At 45.4% G+C, this 19,174-nt stretch overlaps 1 protein-coding gene across 1 annotated transcript in view; it reads left to right on the top strand.

Moving 5' to 3' along the window:
- The window catches only part of DOC2B (double C2 domain beta), a 63,430-nt gene extending 57,076 nt beyond the window's left edge, over positions 1 to 6,354 (top strand). The window contains exon 9 of the mRNA XM_051992202.1: positions 545 to 6,354. Coding sequence (XP_051848162.1) covers positions 545 to 681 — 137 coding nt within the window. The 3' untranslated portion in view covers positions 682 to 6,354. The remainder of the gene's footprint in view (positions 1 to 544) is intronic.
- Positions 6,355 to 19,174: the final 12,820 nt, after the last annotated feature.

Raw genomic sequence — 19,174 nt, 5'->3', positions numbered from 1 at the left:
GCAGGGAGATGCTATAAGGAATAAGCAGAAGAGGAGGCATGTGCAGGGTTCAAGAGAAGCCATCTGTGGCAGTCCAATGTTATGGGCCTCCAAGAGGCTCATGGGCATTTCGTCCTCTCACCCCAGGCCTTCAAGGTAGGGCAAGTAGAACAAGTGAAAAGGGAGACCAGGGACACAGAAATTCTTACACCCACCTGCTCTGCTCAGCCCACTCTTAATTCAAGAGTCCATCCTGGCTGGAGGAGGACTATCCGGAGCACCAGGCTTTGGGTGTGTCTGGGCCCCAGGGAACCCCAGGACCGCAGCAGGTTCTCACCTGGAGAGCCCCAAACAATTACCTCTGGTAGTGAGTCCCCGTGTGCATGTACCCTCTTCCCCCCATTTAGCCTGGATTCATGGGTTGTGGGGCGTAGAACCAGGGAAGAGCAGTATCACACCCGATGTACAGATGAGCAAACTGAGGCAGGCCTTGCTCAGGATGGCCCTGCAGGTGCTTAGGTTTCCTTAACAGACTTTTCTTGACCTCCTCCCTTTTGGTTTTCAGGAGGAGTCGTGCTGGGCATCAATGCCAAGGGAGAACGCCTAAAGCACTGGTTTGACTGCCTAAAAAACAAGGACAAGAAAATCGAGCGCTGGCACACACTGACCAACGAGCTGCCCGGGGCCGTGCTCAGTGACTGACCTCCGCCCCAGCTCCCCACCCCCACCGCCAGCAACACTTCAGGGTCTGAGATTTATGTTTACTCAGCAGCATCACAAGGCTCCTGAACCACTGGGTCCACAAAAATGCCGCCTTGCCTGTCCCCCCGGACACTGGGAACGGCGCCGGGCTGGGCCACGGAGGGAGAAAGCCCCGGGCCCGGGGGACCGATCCAGGCCCCAAGAGCCAGCCGTCCCCCGCTACTGGAGCTTGAGCTGGGGCCGGGCCCATCTGTTACTGGTCCCTGGGCCCCTTCCCCTCTCTCTGCTTCCTAAGGGGCCACAGGAGTTGGGGGATGGGGCTTTAGGGGGTGGGAGTGGAAAGGGGGAGGACGTCTGGCTGTCCCGACCCCAGCTGGCTCCATCCTGAGGAGGCAGGAAGAATGGGCAGCTCCTGACCCAGCCAAGCCTAAAGTCAGAGGAGGTTGACCAGCAAGCCAAAGAAAAGTGCGGGGCAAAGGGGCTGGAGTGAGGTGCCTGGGGCCTGATTCCCACACACGAGGCTCGGTGGGAAAGGGACAGGCTGGGATTCCAGGCCACGACGACCGTGACTTTCCTCCCTGGCACTCCCGGAAGCGGAGTGCAGCGGCTGGTCCAGAGGAGCCTCGAAGCCCACCGGAGCAGACTCACCCCGCGTCTCCTGGCCCACCTGTCACAGGGAAGCTCGCACTCTTGGCCAGACATTTTGCAGGGAGCAAAGGCGTGTAAGGAGGAATCAAGTGAGCAGTGGTACCAGGCAGCCACTGGCCCACAGGGCAGCCCTGGGGGACACCAGAAGTGGGACCCTGAGCTCCATCCCCAAAAGGCAGACCAAACCCCCCAAATGCTCCTGGTCCTCCAGCTGATCCTGCAAGAGGCTGAATCCTCCTTGTCCCGGGACAGGCTTCTTGGCTGGAGACCTGGGAGCTGTGAAGGCTACACCGGGCTTGGGGTGGGCAAAGCAGTTGATTGTCCTCCTCTTGCCCTTCCTCAAAGCAATGCTGTTACTGGATCATCGTCCCCCATTTTATAGATGAAGAAACTGAGGCTCTCAGAAGAGACAAGGTCTGCCTGGATCAGGTGGGATTTGATCCTGGATTTCCTGGCTTCGAGTCCTAAGCTCTAGCCACCAGGCCACCCTGTCTCTCCTCCACACAGGGCACAGGGTTGAGCACTAGGGGACACAGAAGTGTGTTTCTTCCTCTGTCACTCATCTAAGCCCATCTCCATCTGGCAGCGCACAAGGGAGGCCTTCCTGCCTCCTCCCTAAATTCCCAAGGAATAACATGACCCGAACAGCTGCCGATGGGCAGGTTTGGAGCTGGCAGGGACCACGGGCATCGTCCACGCCACTGCCCGGAGGGAACCGAGATGTCGAGAAGTGAGTGAACTTGCCAGGTCAGCCCGGGAATAAGGGGCAGCAGAGCACGAGCCCAGGGCTGCTGCCCCGGAACCACATGCCTTCTGACAGACCGACCTACAGAAAAGGACCCACGGGTCCAGATGGGATGAGGTGCTGGTTCTTGACTCTCTGTGGCCCCAATTAGGGTTTCCTTGGCAGAGATACTAGAGCAGTTTGTCATTCCCAGCTCCAGCTCATTATACAGATGAGAAACTGAGGCAAATGGTGTTAAGTGACTTGCCCAGGGTCACACAACTAGAAAGTGTCTGAGGGAAGATTTGAACTCAGGATGATGAATGAACTATGAAGCCCCTTAAGTGCTTCAGTCTGATATGTGGATCCTATAAAAATCATCCTATAAAGTCTGTATTAAGGAGTGGGGGCCAGCAAAAGCATTTCACTGGAGGGAAAACTGAGGCAAGGGGCATTCTGGGTCCAGAGAGAATGGGTGAGAGCATCCTGATCCCTTCTACACCATCCAGGAAGGCTAAAGAACACAGAACTAAAAAATGTGAGAGCTAGAAGAGGCCTTAAGGTAAACTTCAAGCCCTTCTACAGAGAGGGAAACTGAGGCACAGGAAGCAAATACACCACGGGCTGGTGTCGATGGTGAGGCTGGGATGGCCAGGCCCATTTGAGACAAGAGAGGAGGGGGTTTTGCGCACATAGCAAACACCAGAGCTCACAGTATGTTTTGTTCTACCCCCAGCCTTCCTTCCCCCTTGTCCCTTAGCCCTCCTGCTGCTCTGAAGGATTTCTCCCATTTCTCTCCCAGCCCGACCCATGGCATCAGAGACAGCAAGGGAAGGGAAAGGCTTCCAGTGGCTAACCTTCCTGGCAAGTTCCAATCCACTCGGAAGTGGGCGGCTCACAGCACATCCAGGGCGGCAGGTGGTTTTTCCAGGAGAAAGGGCAGAGAGAGCAATCAGGGATCTGCAATCATTACCTGTAGGTGTGATCTTGGGCTAATTGATCACTTCCTAGTCCTCAGTTTCCACATCTGTAAAATGGGTTCTTGGACTGAATAATCTGAGCTCCAGCGCTAGGGCCTCTGAGAGTCCCCGGCCTGCGTCCCTCTGCTGCCTCCACTTCCTCCTTCCTCCTCCTCCTTTCTGATGACTTCCCTTCCCACCAGTTGCTGGCTGGAGAGGCCCCCAACCCCGAGGAGCAACCAAAGGTGCTATTTCCTGCAAAACCCCACTGCCCTGGGGAAGAAGACTCCCTTTCCCTCCCTCGGTTTGTAAGGCTTGGGGTTCCATCCGCTGACCCTGGTGTGGTCCCTCCCCAAAACTACACGGCACACGCCGGCCCATTCCATGACCTTTGAGGGAAGGATCGGTGCTCTGCCCAAGGGATCGGTACTCCAGGACAGTCATCCGGACCAGACTCACCCACGTGGCCTTTCGGTCTCCTGGAGAATGCAAGAGAAAGTGAGAGGTATGGCGGGGAATGGGCAGCCGGCTCACCTGTGGAGGGAGCCTATCCGAACCAAGCTGACCCGACAAAGCACCGGGACCAAGGTTCCAGCCGACACAAGCCAGGAAACGGGAGGCCCGAGAGGAAATAGCTTGTCCAGAACCACAGCGGACCAGGAAGAGGCCCCGGCTCCCGGTCAGCGAAGCCCCTCCTGCCAGGCCCCCGAAGACAAGACTTCCTAAAGCCCTTACCCGGCCAGGCCGGTCCTTGGCAGCATGAAGTGTGACTTGAGAGGTGCCCTCCGCCCCCGCGGGGCCTGCAATTCCTACCATGACTTCAAGAATCAACTAAGTAGGAGGCAGGGCCGGCCACCTTAAAACACCCACCTCCCCAGACCCCCACCTTCCCACGCTCTCCTATTCACCTTCCCGCCCACCTTCGTGTATGAGCTCTATTGGCTGGGCAGGGGCCAGGAGAATGGGCCAAGCCCAACAGCCAACTTCCCAGCTTTGCCCAGGGCCAGCGCTTTTTAGGGGAAAACTCTACTCATACAAATGGTGAGAAAACGCTCCTCTTGGCCCTTTCCCAGAGGCTCAATCTGCACGCTCTCCCCCATTATTAGTCCTTGAGGGAAGCTTGCAGGGAGGCAAGTTCAAATCCTGTCAACACTTCGTAGGGGACCCGGGTCAGCTCTGGTAATCGGATCCTGGATGGAGAGCTGGAAGGTCCAGCCCCCTCATTTTATGTTGAAGTCAGGCCCCCATTTCCCTCCCCTATAAAGTGAGAAGGTTAAAATCAGTGATCTCAGACGTGCCTTCCAGCCCTGACATTCCCTTGATGGTCTCTATGGCAAACCTACAATTACATAAACAAAAACAAAATTACATAAACAAAATGCATACAAGTACACACACACACACACACACACACACCCCTATCACAGAGAGAAATTACTTCTGGATTACCCCGTCTGGAATTGCTCCCTTCTTCCCACTATTGGCGGGGCCTGGTTTCTCTGCTCACTGTTCTGGGGCTCTATCATTGCTTTGCCTTCCCCCACACCCTAATAGCCCGGTTCTCCCCCTCTTCCTTATGAAAGGGTTCAGTGGATGGGGCTGTTTAGGAGTCTCTCTGAAGGCCCACTCACTGCCTGGGCTGCCCCAGCCTCCCCCCCAGCGAGCAGAAGCAAGAAGGCCCAGGGATGTGCAGGGCCTGAGATGTTTCCCAACTGCTCCTCCAGACTCAGGAGCTCAGGAGTCTTGTCTTCCTTCCGTGGTGTCCCGACAGCGAGTCAGGGGAGCATCGTGGTAAAGGGAGGTGTTTGCAGTTGTCTGACCTCAAAGGCTCTGAACCCCAGAACGTTGGGGCGAGAGGGCAGAGAAGAGGCTGTGGTCAGAACCCTACACAGAGGAGGAGAACAAACCCAGGGGCCTGGCATGTGCCTGGGGTCACAGAGCTGCTTGGCCGCAGAACCAGGAGAAAAACCCACTCTAGGACTCGGTGACCTTGGCCAACCCGTCATCCCCAAAGCAAATCAGCCAAATTTCGGCAGGTCCTAGTCAGGCCCACACACAGAGGGCAGGAGATTTACCCGTCACTCTGCTCTGTTCGGCTTATTCATCTGAAACCACAGTCCTCTCCTCCAGCTAATGGATGGGGAAGCTGAAGCCCAGAGAGGTGAGTGACTTCTGTGGCAGAGGTGGGATGCAAATCCGTATCACCTGGCTCCAAATCCTTCACAGCTTCTAGCTGTGTGACCCTAGGCAAGTCACAACCCCAACTGCCTCCGCAAAAAAGAAATCACATCTGTGCAGAGGGATCCAGGAAGAACTACGTGCAGGCGAAGGCAGGCCCGGTAGCCACCTGGAAGGGGCTGCTCTAGTGCAGGGGAGTCAGTAAGAGGCAGAAGGGGAGAGAAGCAGGGCCAGGATGTGGTGGCCCCCTGCGGGGGAGACGGAGAGCAGAAAGGAGCCCGGAGCAGGGGAGGAGGGCGGCAGGGAGCAGTCCCCCAGCTCACATCCTTCTAGGTCCAAACCTGCTTCTTGTCTGGGAGTAAGAACAGGCTGCACGGATGCCTTGGCATCCCTACGGCATCACAAGCCAACTCCCGGGCCTTCGTTCCCCAACAGATGGGCCAGGCCGAATTCTAAATCCCCAGCCGTCCTCCCTGAGCAGAGCCCCAGGCTTGGCCATCAGCCCCAGCGTAACTTCCCACGCTGCCCCTCCCAAAATAGCCCCTCCCACTCCAAAGTCACAAGTGAGGGTTTGGGGATGGCCGACATTTTGGTTTATTGGGTCCGCCTAAGTGACACTGGACAAGTTACTTCTTCAGGTCTCAGTTTCCTCATCTGTAAAGTAGAAGGCTGACCTCACAGCTCCTTCCAGCTCTAAATAAGTCATCTGAAGATGGCTGAAGCGACCACCTCCTCCTAATCACTGGCCAAGCATCGCTCAGTCTTCTACAACTGAGGCAGTCCCCTACTGACCTCGACATGCAGCTTCTGGCTGAGAAGTCGGGCGGGGAGGGGACGGGCCGAGGGCAGTGGGGTCAGCTCCGGCCAACGGGAGCCCTGGAGTCAGCGAGCCTGGGCAGGACGAAAGGTGCATGTCGTTTCCACCCAAACAAGCATATAAACAAATGCATGGACTCTCACTGTCGTCAACTGGGACCCTCACTGTTTGATACGGTTTTGCTACAAAGTGAGGGTCACAGAAATTATCCTTCAACTGCCTCCCACAAAATTGATTTTGTACTTCAGTATGATCTACCCCAACAGTGTCCTTTTCAGATCTTATTTGTTAATATTTATATAACGACATATAATCCAAAGTAAAAATAAAAGGCCAATGAGATCTTGTCCCGGCTACTTCTGTTTTAAAAGATTCAGAGGGGATGTGAAAAGGAAAAGGGATGGAAAGAGGAGGGAAATTACTCACCCTGCTATAGTTTTTAAGTTTTACAAAATGCTCTCTTGACAAAAACCTAGGAAAGAAAATGGTATAAATAGAATTATTCCCATTATACAGAATGGGAAGTGAACTGGCTTGATTGCAATCCACAACTGCTAAATGTCAAAAAGAGCATTAGAACCCAAGACTCCAGACTTCCATCCAAAAGGTTTGCTATCCCTTCTTGGCTTTGTCTTTTGCAGATCTGATAAGTCTATCTTTATCTGAGACATTGATAAAAATGCTGATTATCCTGAGGTCAAATAGATTCCTGTCAAGCCCAAGCTGAGTCATTAATCCTTATCTTTTCAGATACAGTCACACAGTAAACTATCTCTCCCTACTTTCACTTGCACTTTTATCAGAGACTCTGAACAGAAATGTTAAACAGCAAAGAACCAAGACAAGATCCTAGAGCGCCCACGAGAGAGACCTCCTCGCCCACCAAACATGGAACTGTTAGTGATGACTCTGGTCATAAATGGCCTCTTTGGTCAGAACACCAGAGGCATTATCAAATACTGTGACAAAATGGGGATGAGTGAGTGGAGGTTCATTTATTGACTGAATGGGAAGAATGGGACAGAGCAGGCTCTAGCTTAAGAAAAGAGGAAGGGGGGGGGGGGTTGAATGAAGAAGGGGGATTCCACAGGAACCCTTCTATGAACGAATGCAGAGCCCAAGAAAGCTGGCAAAATATACATGACTGCTATTGCCTGGACCTTGCCATCCCTGCCAAGCGCTTTTCTCTTGGCTAAGACCAACTCCATTTCCACGAAGCCTTGGTCCCATGCCCTCTGCTCTTTTCCAGAAGATTGTCCTATCATCCCCTCCCACCCTACTTTTCAATCTTTGCCTACTGACAAAGACATTCAGGTCTCCCCTTTCTTCAAAAAGAACTTGCACAGAGACCACCGTTGCTGCTAGCTATCATGCCAGATCTCTTCCTTTCTTTCTCAAACTGCATGGAAAAGCTGCTTACTTTTGAAGCTTCCTCATCCTCTCTTCCCAAAATACATCCCATCTGGCTTCCAGCTTCCTTCCCTCAATTGAAAATGCTTCTCTCAGTGATCTTTTAATTGCCTAATCCGACGGCCTTTCTTAATCTCCATCCTAGCTGGACGCTGCTGACCACCTTCCCCTGGGCACCTTCACCTCTCTATTACTTCTGTAGTAAGGCATCCTAAGGGAAAGACTTGAGGCAGCATGTGCCAGGCCATTCAAACCAGTGCCATCATCTTTCATCAGTTGCTAAAAGAGATAGCCCAGGACCCTAAGCCCAAGTGTCTTTGGGACAGCAATATTTTCAGCCCAACAATTCCAATAGACTTGGGATGGGAAATGTCATCTGCATTCACAAAAAAAACTATAGAAAATGAATATGTATTGAAGCATAGTATTTTCATCTTTTTGTTGTTTATTTGTTTGCTTTTTTCTTTCTTGTGTTTTTTTTTCCCTTTTGGTCTGATTTTTCTTGCACAACATGAGAAATATGAAAATATGTTTAAATGGATTACACATATTTAACTTATATTGCTTTCTGTCTTGGGAAGGGAAAGGAAGGAGAATGAAAAACTTGGAACACAAGTCTTACAAAAATGAATGTTGAAATCTATATTTATGTGTATTTGAAAAAATAAAATATTATTGAGAAAAAATAAAAAAGGAAAATATGAAAAAAAAAAGAAAAATATTTTCAACCCAATGCCATCAGCCACCATTTTGGGAGACAGAGTTTTTGGCAACTGCTCCTGCAGAATCTATAGCTACCATACGTAATTAATAACATACTGAAGTAAAGTTCATGCCCCCAAAGTTCTCGGATTTGTCAAATGGTTCAACTTTGGACACAGTGATCATATCACTGAAAATGGCATTAGAGAAGAGGCCTTGCCTTCTGCTTTCTGGTTGTGCCTTAAGGACTAAGGGAACTTTCTATCTGATTTACATTCCATATGTACCATGTCTCCAAAGAGAGAATGTGAGAAAAAGAATCTGAGTTTCCAGAGGAAAGGGGTTTCTCTTGGTGTCCCTGGAATTTAGCACAATGTTTTCAACATAGTAAGCACTTATTGTACCTTATTCATTCACTCTTTCTTTGTGTTTTCATGAAAATGCCTTGATTCTTTTTCTACCTATCAGATCATCCCTAGATGTCAGTCTCCTAAATAATCACCCAGGGTACACCCCAGGACAGATTGTTCTCCTCCTCTCTTTTTTCTCTATATTACCATTTTCATCTCTATGGAGATAATACCCAGCTCTACCGAGATCTCATCCTATACCACCAAGTGACTCTTGGAGACTTCCAACTGTCTTGAAGGCATCTCAAATTCAAAATATCCAGAACCGAAGTCATCTCTCTCTCTCTCAAAAGCTCCTTCTGAAGTTAATGATAATTGCCAAGGCCACCATCATCCTTCCAGTTACTCAGGGTTGCCACCTTATGTGCCCCTCAACTCCTCCCCATTAACCCCACCCTTCCATCTATTGCCAGTTATTTCTATTGCTATATCATCTCTCAAATATACTGCTTTCTCTTCAGACAGTTACTGAACTTCCCGATCCCATCTTCAGGATGCCGCTCTGCCTCATGCCCACCTTTCCGTCTCCTGCTCCTTCAAGCTCAGAGATGCCGGGAGTCCTCCTTGTCTCAAGATCCCTCTTCTCTTGGCAGAGGGTCTCTGCTGCAGACAGACAAAAGCGGTTTTCTCTCTTCCCTATTTAGATTCAGCTCCTTGGATTTCATTCACAAGACACCAGACATTCTTACCCTCCAGAGGTACAACTCATCACTGGATCAAACGAAACTTCATCATGTAAAGCACTCTCTGCAAACTCTAAAACCCCATCTAATTGTTTACTATTATCTCTGAGCATCATGTCTCACGAGGAGATCCTCGTGCCTCTTATTTCAAGCAAAGGTCTAGAAATCTCCATCTGGTCTCCTTCACCAGTTGTTTGGCTGCCAAATAGGTCGTTCACTGTGAAGCTCTTGCCTCTGACCGGTAGCTGACCAGTATAAGAAGCAGCATCACTCCTGTCCAAAGGGCTTTCTGCTTCTTGCCAAAAACTCCACCGTTCTAAGACATTCCCCAACTGGTAAATGGCCAAAGAATATGAATAGGAAGTTTTCAGAAGAAATCAAAGGTATTGTTGAGTCGTTTTGGTCATGCCCGACTCTTCATAACCCCCTTTAGGGTTTTCTTGGCAAAGATATGAAGTGGTCTGATATTTCCTTCTCTAGCTCATTTTACAGATGAGAGAACGGAGGTAAATAGGATTAAGTGACTTGCCCAGAGTCACACAAATAGTATCTGAGGTCAAATTTAAACTCAGGGCTACAGGCTGTCCCTCCAGGTTCAGAATTCTATTCCCTGAGCCAGCTATCTCCCTGTAGATATTTAATATCAAATTGCTTACCTTCTCTTTTTTTTTTCTTTTTTTTTTTTTTTTTAATTTGCTGAGGCAATTGGGATTAAGTGTCTTGCCCAGGGTCACACAGCTAGGAAGTGTCTGAGACCAGTTATGAACTCAGGTCCTGCTGACTTCAGGGCTGGTGCTCTATCCACTGCTCCACCTAGCTGCCTCCAAATTGCTTACCTTCTCAAAGAGGGGAAAGGGAAAAGAAGAGGACAATTTGAAACTTAAATCCACTATGAAGACCATATAAACTCCTCCACAAGAAGTCATTACCCTGAATATAAACTGCTTGCATTTTTGTTTTTCTTCCCGGGTTATTTCTATCTTTTGAATTCAATTCTCCCTGTGCAACAAGAAAACTGTTTGGTTCTGCACACGTATATTGTATCTAGGATATACTGTAACCTATTCAACATGTAAAGGATTGCTTGCCATCTGAGGGAGAGGGTGGAGGCAGGGAGGGGAAAAATCGGAACAGAAGTGAATGCAAGGGATAATGCTGTAAAAAAATTACCCTGGCATGGTTCTGTCAATAAAAAGTTATTTAAAAAAAAAAAAAAAGAAGTCATTACCCATCATCCAAGAACTTGTATCTTCCTCTTCTACAACTTACCAGAAAACTTTATCTGTGGTTCCCTCATCATGGATCCTCGAAGTAAATAAAAGCTGCCACCTTTGAGGAGCCAGATCCTTGCTGTTTAGCCCCAAGCACTTCACAGGATCTTTCTTAAAACCTTTCTCCATACTCCAAAATCCTGACATAGGTCAAGACTCTCCCTTTTGCCTTCAATGAAGACTTCTGACCTGGGCCAAGGAGGGGTCACCCGGGATAAAGAATCACAAACTGGGAACAGCTGGCCAGGAGTCTAGGGTAAGAAAGTGAAGGGAGCCAGAGTGGATGAAGTATGGTCTGAGAGAACAAAAATAGACTAAGGGGCCCAAAATAGTGAAAACTGGGTGAGTGAGTCCAACGAAGGCAAGGGAGGCTCAGCCATGGAAGGTGGTCAGAGAAGAAGTTTCAAAGGTCCAGATCTTGGAGTTGGGGAAATTTTGAGGGACGATATGGGCTGAGGTATGGTTTTGGACATGGCCGAAGTAAGCTAAATAAGGAGGTCATTCAGGTTAAGAGATTGGCAGAACACTGTGGCCAGGTTGTTAAAGGCATTTACAATCTAAATTTTGGATTTCCCCAAATTGATGGCAGGGGTGTATAGAAAGGAAGACCATGAACCATAGATGAAGCTAGTGGGAAAAGTGGGAGAAAAGGACTCAGATAAAACAATGGTGGTACAGAGATCATTGAGAAATGGGGGTAGGAGAATGTGTTGAAGGTAGCAGCAAGGAATAAGAAAAGCCTCATTTCTGACCCTAGGAAGGAAGGAAGCAGAAGAGAGAAAAGGAAGAAAGGCAGTCACTAAAGAAGAATACAAAGAAACCCCCTGGAAAGATTCAAGTTTCAATTAATTAATTAATTCAATTAATTAAGAAGGTAGAAGGATTGCTGATTGAAAAACTGGAGGATGTAGGAAGGTTGCTGATCTCAAAAGGATGATGGGATTGGCTCCACATAAGGAAGTAAATTAGAATGGGTCAATATGGTAGGAAGCCAGAAGAAACAAAAAGGAAAAAAATGTATATAATGACTATAACCTTGTGGAAGAAAAACACCAAGAACTCAGATTAATGCAACCAGATTAATGTCTCCTTGACAGAGAGGTGGTGGGAGAGAAGTTTATAATGAACGGCACATATGAATGCATATTTCAGGCCAATAAATCAATGTTTTAGGAAAAGAATATCAGTGAAGTATTTTTAGAAAACATATAAAGAAAATTTGTAAAATAAATCTATGGAAGAGAAGAGAAGGCAACATAGAGAAGCAGGACAGCTAGGGAACTGATGTGCTGAATTATCACATGCTTAAAAATTAAGTGGTACATAATGAAATCTGTAATCTTTTTCTGTTCTTTGCATGGGGCAATATTCAAAAAGTTTAAAATTTTTAATTTTTAAATTTTAAAATGTTACAACATCCAAGTTTCTTAAGAGCAGAAATTGTCTTTCTTTTGTTTTCCTAAATTCAATGCTTAATATAGTAGGTATTTAATATATTCACTCATTCATTCATTCACTTCTTATTTATTATTCACATCATCCCTCTTCAAGCCAGCTCACAAAGTCTGCCCCATTTCAACATAAAAGAAGGCAAGCTACCAATGAATGGATTTGTAAAAGAGGGAAGGAGTGTTTTGTGAGAAGGGATTTATTCCTAGGTCATCCAAAGAGGCTATGCTGAAAAATAGGCTGACCTTCATCCCAGCAGCACTCGTAGACCAAAAATGGGTTCTCATCACACAGGATCTAGAGAGTAATTCCTTTCCTTCCAATCCAGATCACTCACTTCCGGGATTTGTGATGCGATGTGTCCTATTCCTTCTACCAATGCAGGCCTCAATCCTTCTGTGATAATTTATTGAGTATCTGCAGGAAAAAAAAAATTTGTAAGCAACTTGGGTCCCAAGTCCCTCTATAACCAATGAGGCCAGTCTTCTGATGCTAGTCTGTTGCCAGGCCCATAAACAGGATCTTTCCATCTTGGTGGGAGCTGTCAGAGTTTGCACTCTGCCGGCTGGGGGTGAATATTCAGAATCACTTTTTGTCCAGGAATTGTCCTCTGCATCTGCCTCAAGACAGGTACACTTCTCCACCAATGGTTCTTCGGGTGGGTCCCCATTGGCAAGTCACACTGGCATTCAAGAGGAGTTTCCAAATCCTTCTACAAGAAGGCGAATGCCAGGGTTGATAAAGAAAGAGTAGGGGACTGGTCACACCTGCTCTCTACAATCAGTTTGCCTTACTCAGTCAGTAATGCCTAAACACCCCAAGTTCAGGGAATTAGGTGACCTCCAGAGTTCTCATTCAGAACTCATAACACTCAGATTGTAAGGATTCTCCCAGCTCCAAAGGGAGAAGGAGATTTCTTTCTTTCTTTCTCCCATGTACGTAAAAGTCCTTCACAATTTAGCCCCAGCCTATCTTTCCAGGATTGTTTCATATCATTCATCCTCATACACTTTATATTCTAATCAAAACTTGCTGCTCTCTACAATCAGCACTCTCTCTTAGGCTCCCTGTATTTTTACCCATACTTGGAATGTTTCTTTCCAATTTCTGCCTTAGAATCCCTAGCTTCCTTTATGATCTTTTAAGGAAAATTCTTCCTGACCACTAAGGAGTCACTGATGCTCACTCTTTCCCTCCTCAATTAACTTCCTTCCAGCCCTGTTAAGGCACAGACTGTTTCATTTGTCTTTGAATACACACACACACACACACACAATGAATCACAAAGTGATTGCTGCCCTACTTCCCCACCACTGCCACCTTTACTATGTCTGAAATAATGGGCAATCTTGACATAGAAATTGTCGCTTAGAACAAAGGACTTTGGCCATGGCTTAAGCATTTTGGAGAGACTGGAAAGGGGGAGGGGATGGAGAGCACTTTGGGTTGAAGTCTGAAGCTGCCAAGAAGCAGAGGCTTGGAGAAGACCACTTCAAGGGCCCTCCCAGTTAAGGGAGCTTTGTATCAGCTCTTCGAAGTCACCCTATGATCTGCAGATGTTTCAGGCAATGCTATACTTCTGCCGTAGCTCCTGCTTGCAACACTAAGTTAGGAGAGCTGACGAGTTCAGTCACCCCAGAGACCCTGGAGTAGACAGGAGTTTGCTTTTCCTACCTGGCTTCCCTTTTCACTCACTGAATAAAGTAGAAATAAATTATCAGAGAGATTGGAAGGAAAGGGAGTTGGCCTAGAGCTTGGGGTTAGGTAGCTTCTATCTCTGACCTCATCAGAGAGCACCAGAAATCCACAAGTCAGGGGAAGCAATATGATTGGAATCCATAATTAGCAATAAGGGTGGTTCTGGGATTGAGGAGGAAAGGAAAGGGGGATTCTTGGGATTCCTGTGGTAACAGAATAGTGCAGGGAGCAAGAACAGCAGACAAAGAGGAAGGAGAGGCAGAGAGGATGCTGGAAGGGATATAGTTAAGAAGCTTAGCCTTACTAGCTGTAGGACCACGGGAAAGGCGCTCTTGCTTCTACTGCAAAATGGGTATTTTTGCTAAATTTACTTCACAAGGTCATTTTGAGACTGAATGTAGACAAAACCCTCTGCTAATGCTGCCATCAGTGGTTATTATTATTATTAAGGTTGGAAAACCAGACATTTCACATTAACCAGACCCAGACCTGCATGGAAGGTCAGTTCTTGGTTGGGGTATTTCCAGCCACAGTGACAACTTCAAACTCAGATTTCCTATGTGACTTCAATGTGCACTCTGGAGTTGAGTTCTTTCAGGATTGGTGGAGTCTAAAACCTTTTCCCAAGAGTTTCTTCTAGCCAAAGAATACACATCTGGCATCAACAGCATCAGGCCGACCCAATACTTCAGGCATTCCAAAGAGCTGACATTTCTGTGGCACCGCTGATTTTAAGGATGAGGAAACAAAGGTGTTAGAGGGGAAGGAACTTGTCCAGAATCATACAGCCAGTCCCTACTGAAGGCAGACCTTGAATGCTCCAGCATGGACAGTGAGGAGCTCCAGTGGATTCCATGGTTGAGAACCTATCATTCTTTCCACTAACCCATATCTACATTTTACCTATTTATTTTTTAACTTTTCCTCAAGACAGACTTAAAGACGATGATAAAGAAAACAGAATAAATGATTCCAGCTACTTTAGGGACAAAAAAAATTGACAACAGCAACAAATTCCCAAACAGAAAAAAAAAGTTTATATATAAATATGAATCATGGAAATATAAGGCCTAAATATAAAAACAAATTCAAAAGAAAATCCACATTACTTAAAACTTGAGGGGAATGCAGTAATTAAATGCAGATAACTTTTTGTGTCAATACAATAGATTAGGCAATGCAAAACATCTAGAATACTAAAAGGGAAAAAAAAATGAGGGACAGTTAGATGGCAATAGAGCCCCTGGTCTGGAGTCAGGAGGATCTGAGTTCAAATATGACCTTAGATACTTAACATTTCTTAGTTGTTTGAGCCTGGACAAGTCAATTAACTCCAATTGCCTTACAAAAGAAAAAAAAAATTAAAAAAGTAAAAAACAAGAATAAGCAATTAGGAGCCATAGAAAGAATCCCAGCCTTGGGAATCAAAACTGGACTCAACTTCATGGCTTAGTGACCACTGACTTCCTGTCACCTTTGGCTGAGTAGCTTATTAAATTCAATGTGTCTAAAACTGAAGTTTCCTCTAAACTGTCCCCCTCTTCCCAATGCCTCCATTTCTGTTAAAGGTACCCCCAACTCCCTTTCCTTCCGGGGTCTCATGCTTCCTCACAGCAGTACTGCCCTGAATTCCTCCCTCTTACTCATACCACATATCTAGCAACACTTTCAAGCACCCCACAATTCCAATTTCTTCTCTCTACTCCCACTCCTCTATGCTGCCTCAGTTATTCTGGGCCTCCTAATTGATTTTTCTGTCTCCGTGAGTCTATCCTCCATAGCATTGCTTAAGTAATTTTCCTTAAGTGCAGAACTGATCATGTGAATCCCCAACTAATGATTTCTTATTACCTCTAGGATAACTCTATGTAGCTTTTAAAACCCTATACAAGCTGGACCAATTTGCTCTTTCTAGCCTAATTGGGCATTATTTCTCCTCCCACATTCTGTCATAGGCAAACTGTCTACCACCCAATCATGTATCTATCTCCTATCTCCTTTGCAATGGTCATCCCTCCATGCCTGGATTGCAGCCATAGCTCAGTCTCTGCCATTAAGATGTAGATCAGACACCATCTTCTTCTCCTTCTCAGCGACTACTGCCATGCTCCCTCCCATAGTTCGCTTGTATTTAACTACTTTGTGTAACTACATATGTCTACACACACTATGGATGGACATGTACATGTGTTCATTAATTTTCACACTTATGTTAGAGGTTAATTCTTATCTCTCCCAGGAGAACACAAGTTTACTGAAAGTGAGGACTGGATACTTCTTAGTACTTGTGTCTGGCATACAGTAGTGAGTACTGAATGATTGATTCTCCTCTCCGGGACCCAGGTTTTTGGGGTTTTTTACTCTGTAAGATGAAGAAATTGGATTAGATCATAGCAACTCAAATTTCTAAGGCACTTTAAGTTTTATATCAAACTGGCCTCCTTACAATTTTGTAAAGTAGGTCATGATACAAATGGGTAAACTGAGGATAAGGGGATTAAGTGATTTGTTCACAGTCACATAGCCCATCATAGAAAGCCTCACATTTCAGTTCCAGCATGGACTCTAGTTTTGGGGCTCTTTCCAGTGAATGACCTAAAAAGTCCTTTACATTTTCAGCATCCTGTCATCCTGAAATGTTGCCCACAAAGCAGTTTTCCAGCAAAGATGCTGGAAGTTTGGATACACAATTCTCTGATCTGGATGTTTTTCAGCCTAACTTCTTTGTCGACCCAGAAAATGTAGCCATAAAAGGGTGCCACACACAAAAACATTTGTGGAAGAGATTAGAGAAAGGTTCATTATATAATTGAAGTTACTGCATTTAGGGAAAGGTGCAGATTCATGCTGAAGGTGTGCAACCTGATCAAGTGGGGCAACATTCACTGGCTAGGAGAGTACAATCATATCTATGAACACAGCAGCAGTGACTGATGTATTCTAGATGTCCCGGTGTCCACCCTGGCACTTTCCTGCCCAAATCTATGCTAATCTTCCAAGAGTATATAAATTTTAAAATAGAATTAGTTCGTAAGCTCCTAACTCAAGGGAGAGACCATCTTGCCTAACTCCTTTATTTTAGAGATGAAAATAAGACCCAGCAAGCTTAGCTGACTTAAAAGTCCATCAAGTTAGAACTGGATGAACTGCCAAGAATATCAAAGAGTACATATAAAGAGCATTATACCTCAATGCTTCACTGATACAAAAAACTTTATACATGTTTGTATGTATGTATTCCATAAAAGGATTATTCTGTCAAATAAAAAAGATGACCAGAAGAAAAAAGTTAGAATTGAGATGCCCCAATCCCCTCATTTTCAGATTTTAAAGAGTTCAAGAGATATAGAATGACTTGTCCCAAATCATACTGTTACTAAGCATCAAAGCCATTCATCAGCTCTTATTAAGAGTGAACCTGATTGAGCTTGGTGCACCCATAAAATTTATCACCCTCTGTATAGAATTAATCCGATTCCTTTCAAATTATGAGTCACCTGAATCTGCTGAACTCTCGCCATAATGCTAACTGAAATCTAACTGAAGGACAACCTAATCTCTAGTTCTAGATTGATTTTTTAACCAAATAAGACTTCTGCAAGAAAACACTTTCTGAACCAAAAATGGATGATTGGAAGAGCCAGCATTAGGAGGCTAGCTGTGACAAGTGAAAGAGGTCAGCAAATTGTCCTGACCAATTTTTCCCCAGAAAAATTTCAGGATACCTAGACAGCTTTTCCACTTAGAGATTTCAATGAATCAAGTACTCTTGATTTGATACAGACAAGTCAAGTCTAATCCGACTTGGAACGATGCTGCCGACATGAAAAAGCATCCATCACTGGAAAAAGGTCACCATTCCAGCACTCCCGAAGACACCAGTCAGTGCTGATGGGAATACGCTATGGATGGACAAAGCAATCTTCCAAGTTATGTTCATCTTTTTTGTGTAATCAACACAAAACCAGTTCAAAATTAAATTTTTGCCTGAAAAAGACACATTTTACAGCTGAAGAAACACGTTCCTTCACCTGATCAATAAATAGTCCGAAAGCAAAAGTAGAACCTGACAATGGAGTGACTGTTCAGAAAAGCAGCCACTTTCCACAGCTCTGGAAGCTGTACATCTGTGCCTTCAGTATCACAAGGTTAATGTGCAAATTTTTAAAACAAGGAAACCTTTTGAAGGAAAAAAGTTCCAAATTATCTCCATTATCTGTTTAGCCCCCTGGGCAGTGAGGTGGTACAGTGGATAGTTAAGGGCATAGGGGCCTGGAGTTGGGAATATCAAAGTTGAAATCCAACCTCAGTTACTAGCTGTGTGATGCTGCATAAGTCACTTCATCCTGTTTGCCTCAGTTTCCTCATCTGTCAAACAAGCTGGAAAAGGAAATAGCAAACCACTCCAGTATCTTTGCCAAGAAAACCCCAAATGAGGCCACATTAGACACAAATAAAATGACTGGAAAAATCTCATCTATATTGTATTGCACAGTACTACTTGAAACTCAGGTGACTAATAAAAGGTTAAATTACATTGTGTGTTTAAGGGATTGAAATATTTCCAGGAAAGAACAAATTTAGCAAGTGACATGCATTTATTGAGCATTTATTATTATGTACCAGACACTACACTAAGAGGAAAATACAAGTTCAAAGAATGAAATCATCTTAAGATTTTGGTAATGTGAAAAAATTCTTACAAGAGCTCACCTCCTAGTGGGTGGGAGAGGGAGGTACTGACTGGCCAATGGTCTGCCATCACGCATCAAAGACCTATCAGGTTATACCATGACTTGATTGGCCCATAGCAACATCTTTTCAAGCCAAATTGTTTTTATCTTGGAAGAATGCTCCCTAATGTTTTGCATAATATATTATTCTTAAATATGTTTTTCTTAAGAGATATAACAGAGCAAACCTTTTTTTTTTTTAATGTTGGCTTTGGAATATGTGCACTTAAAACTTTTATTCTAAAAAAGAAATGACTTGGAATATATAAATAAATTTCATTCAAATCCCAGTAAGGAAATAAAAAAACAAGTTTCTTAAATACCAAATCAGCTTCGTTAATACAGATAGACTTTAAAAGATTAAAAGAATCTTCCCCTTTTCTTTTACATTCTACTAAGTTTCTTTTTTATTACTTTTGTACTGTGTGGTCATTTTTCAGAAATGAAGAACAAAATGCCCCTATCTTTTAACAAAATAAACTCAAAATTTTAGAGGGCTGGAAATTGTCCCCCCCAAAATAGAAGCCATCTTTTGATGACAGTGGCTACATTTTCTCTTATTAGCTTGTAATGAGCAGCCAGTTCATCAAACTACTGACCTTTCCCACTACCCCACAGCCCAAATGCATAAATCATTTTTATCTCTCCCCGCCCAAAGTCTATCTTGCAATTTTGTGGTGGCCTCTTGCAAAAGTATGCCAGCTTAGGCATCGAGTCTTCATATATTGTCACACACCCCTGTAGACTTTATAACAATCTTTACCCCAATTGTAGGTAACTTACCAATGCTTTGGTCTTTCTACCTATCTAC

This window comes from Antechinus flavipes, chromosome 4 (genome assembly GCF_016432865.1).
Source record: "Antechinus flavipes isolate AdamAnt ecotype Samford, QLD, Australia chromosome 4, AdamAnt_v2, whole genome shotgun sequence".
In the NCBI taxonomy this organism is placed as follows: Eukaryota; Metazoa; Chordata; class Mammalia; order Dasyuromorphia; family Dasyuridae; genus Antechinus; species Antechinus flavipes.
This window is presented reverse-complemented; position numbering and strand designations above follow the sequence as displayed.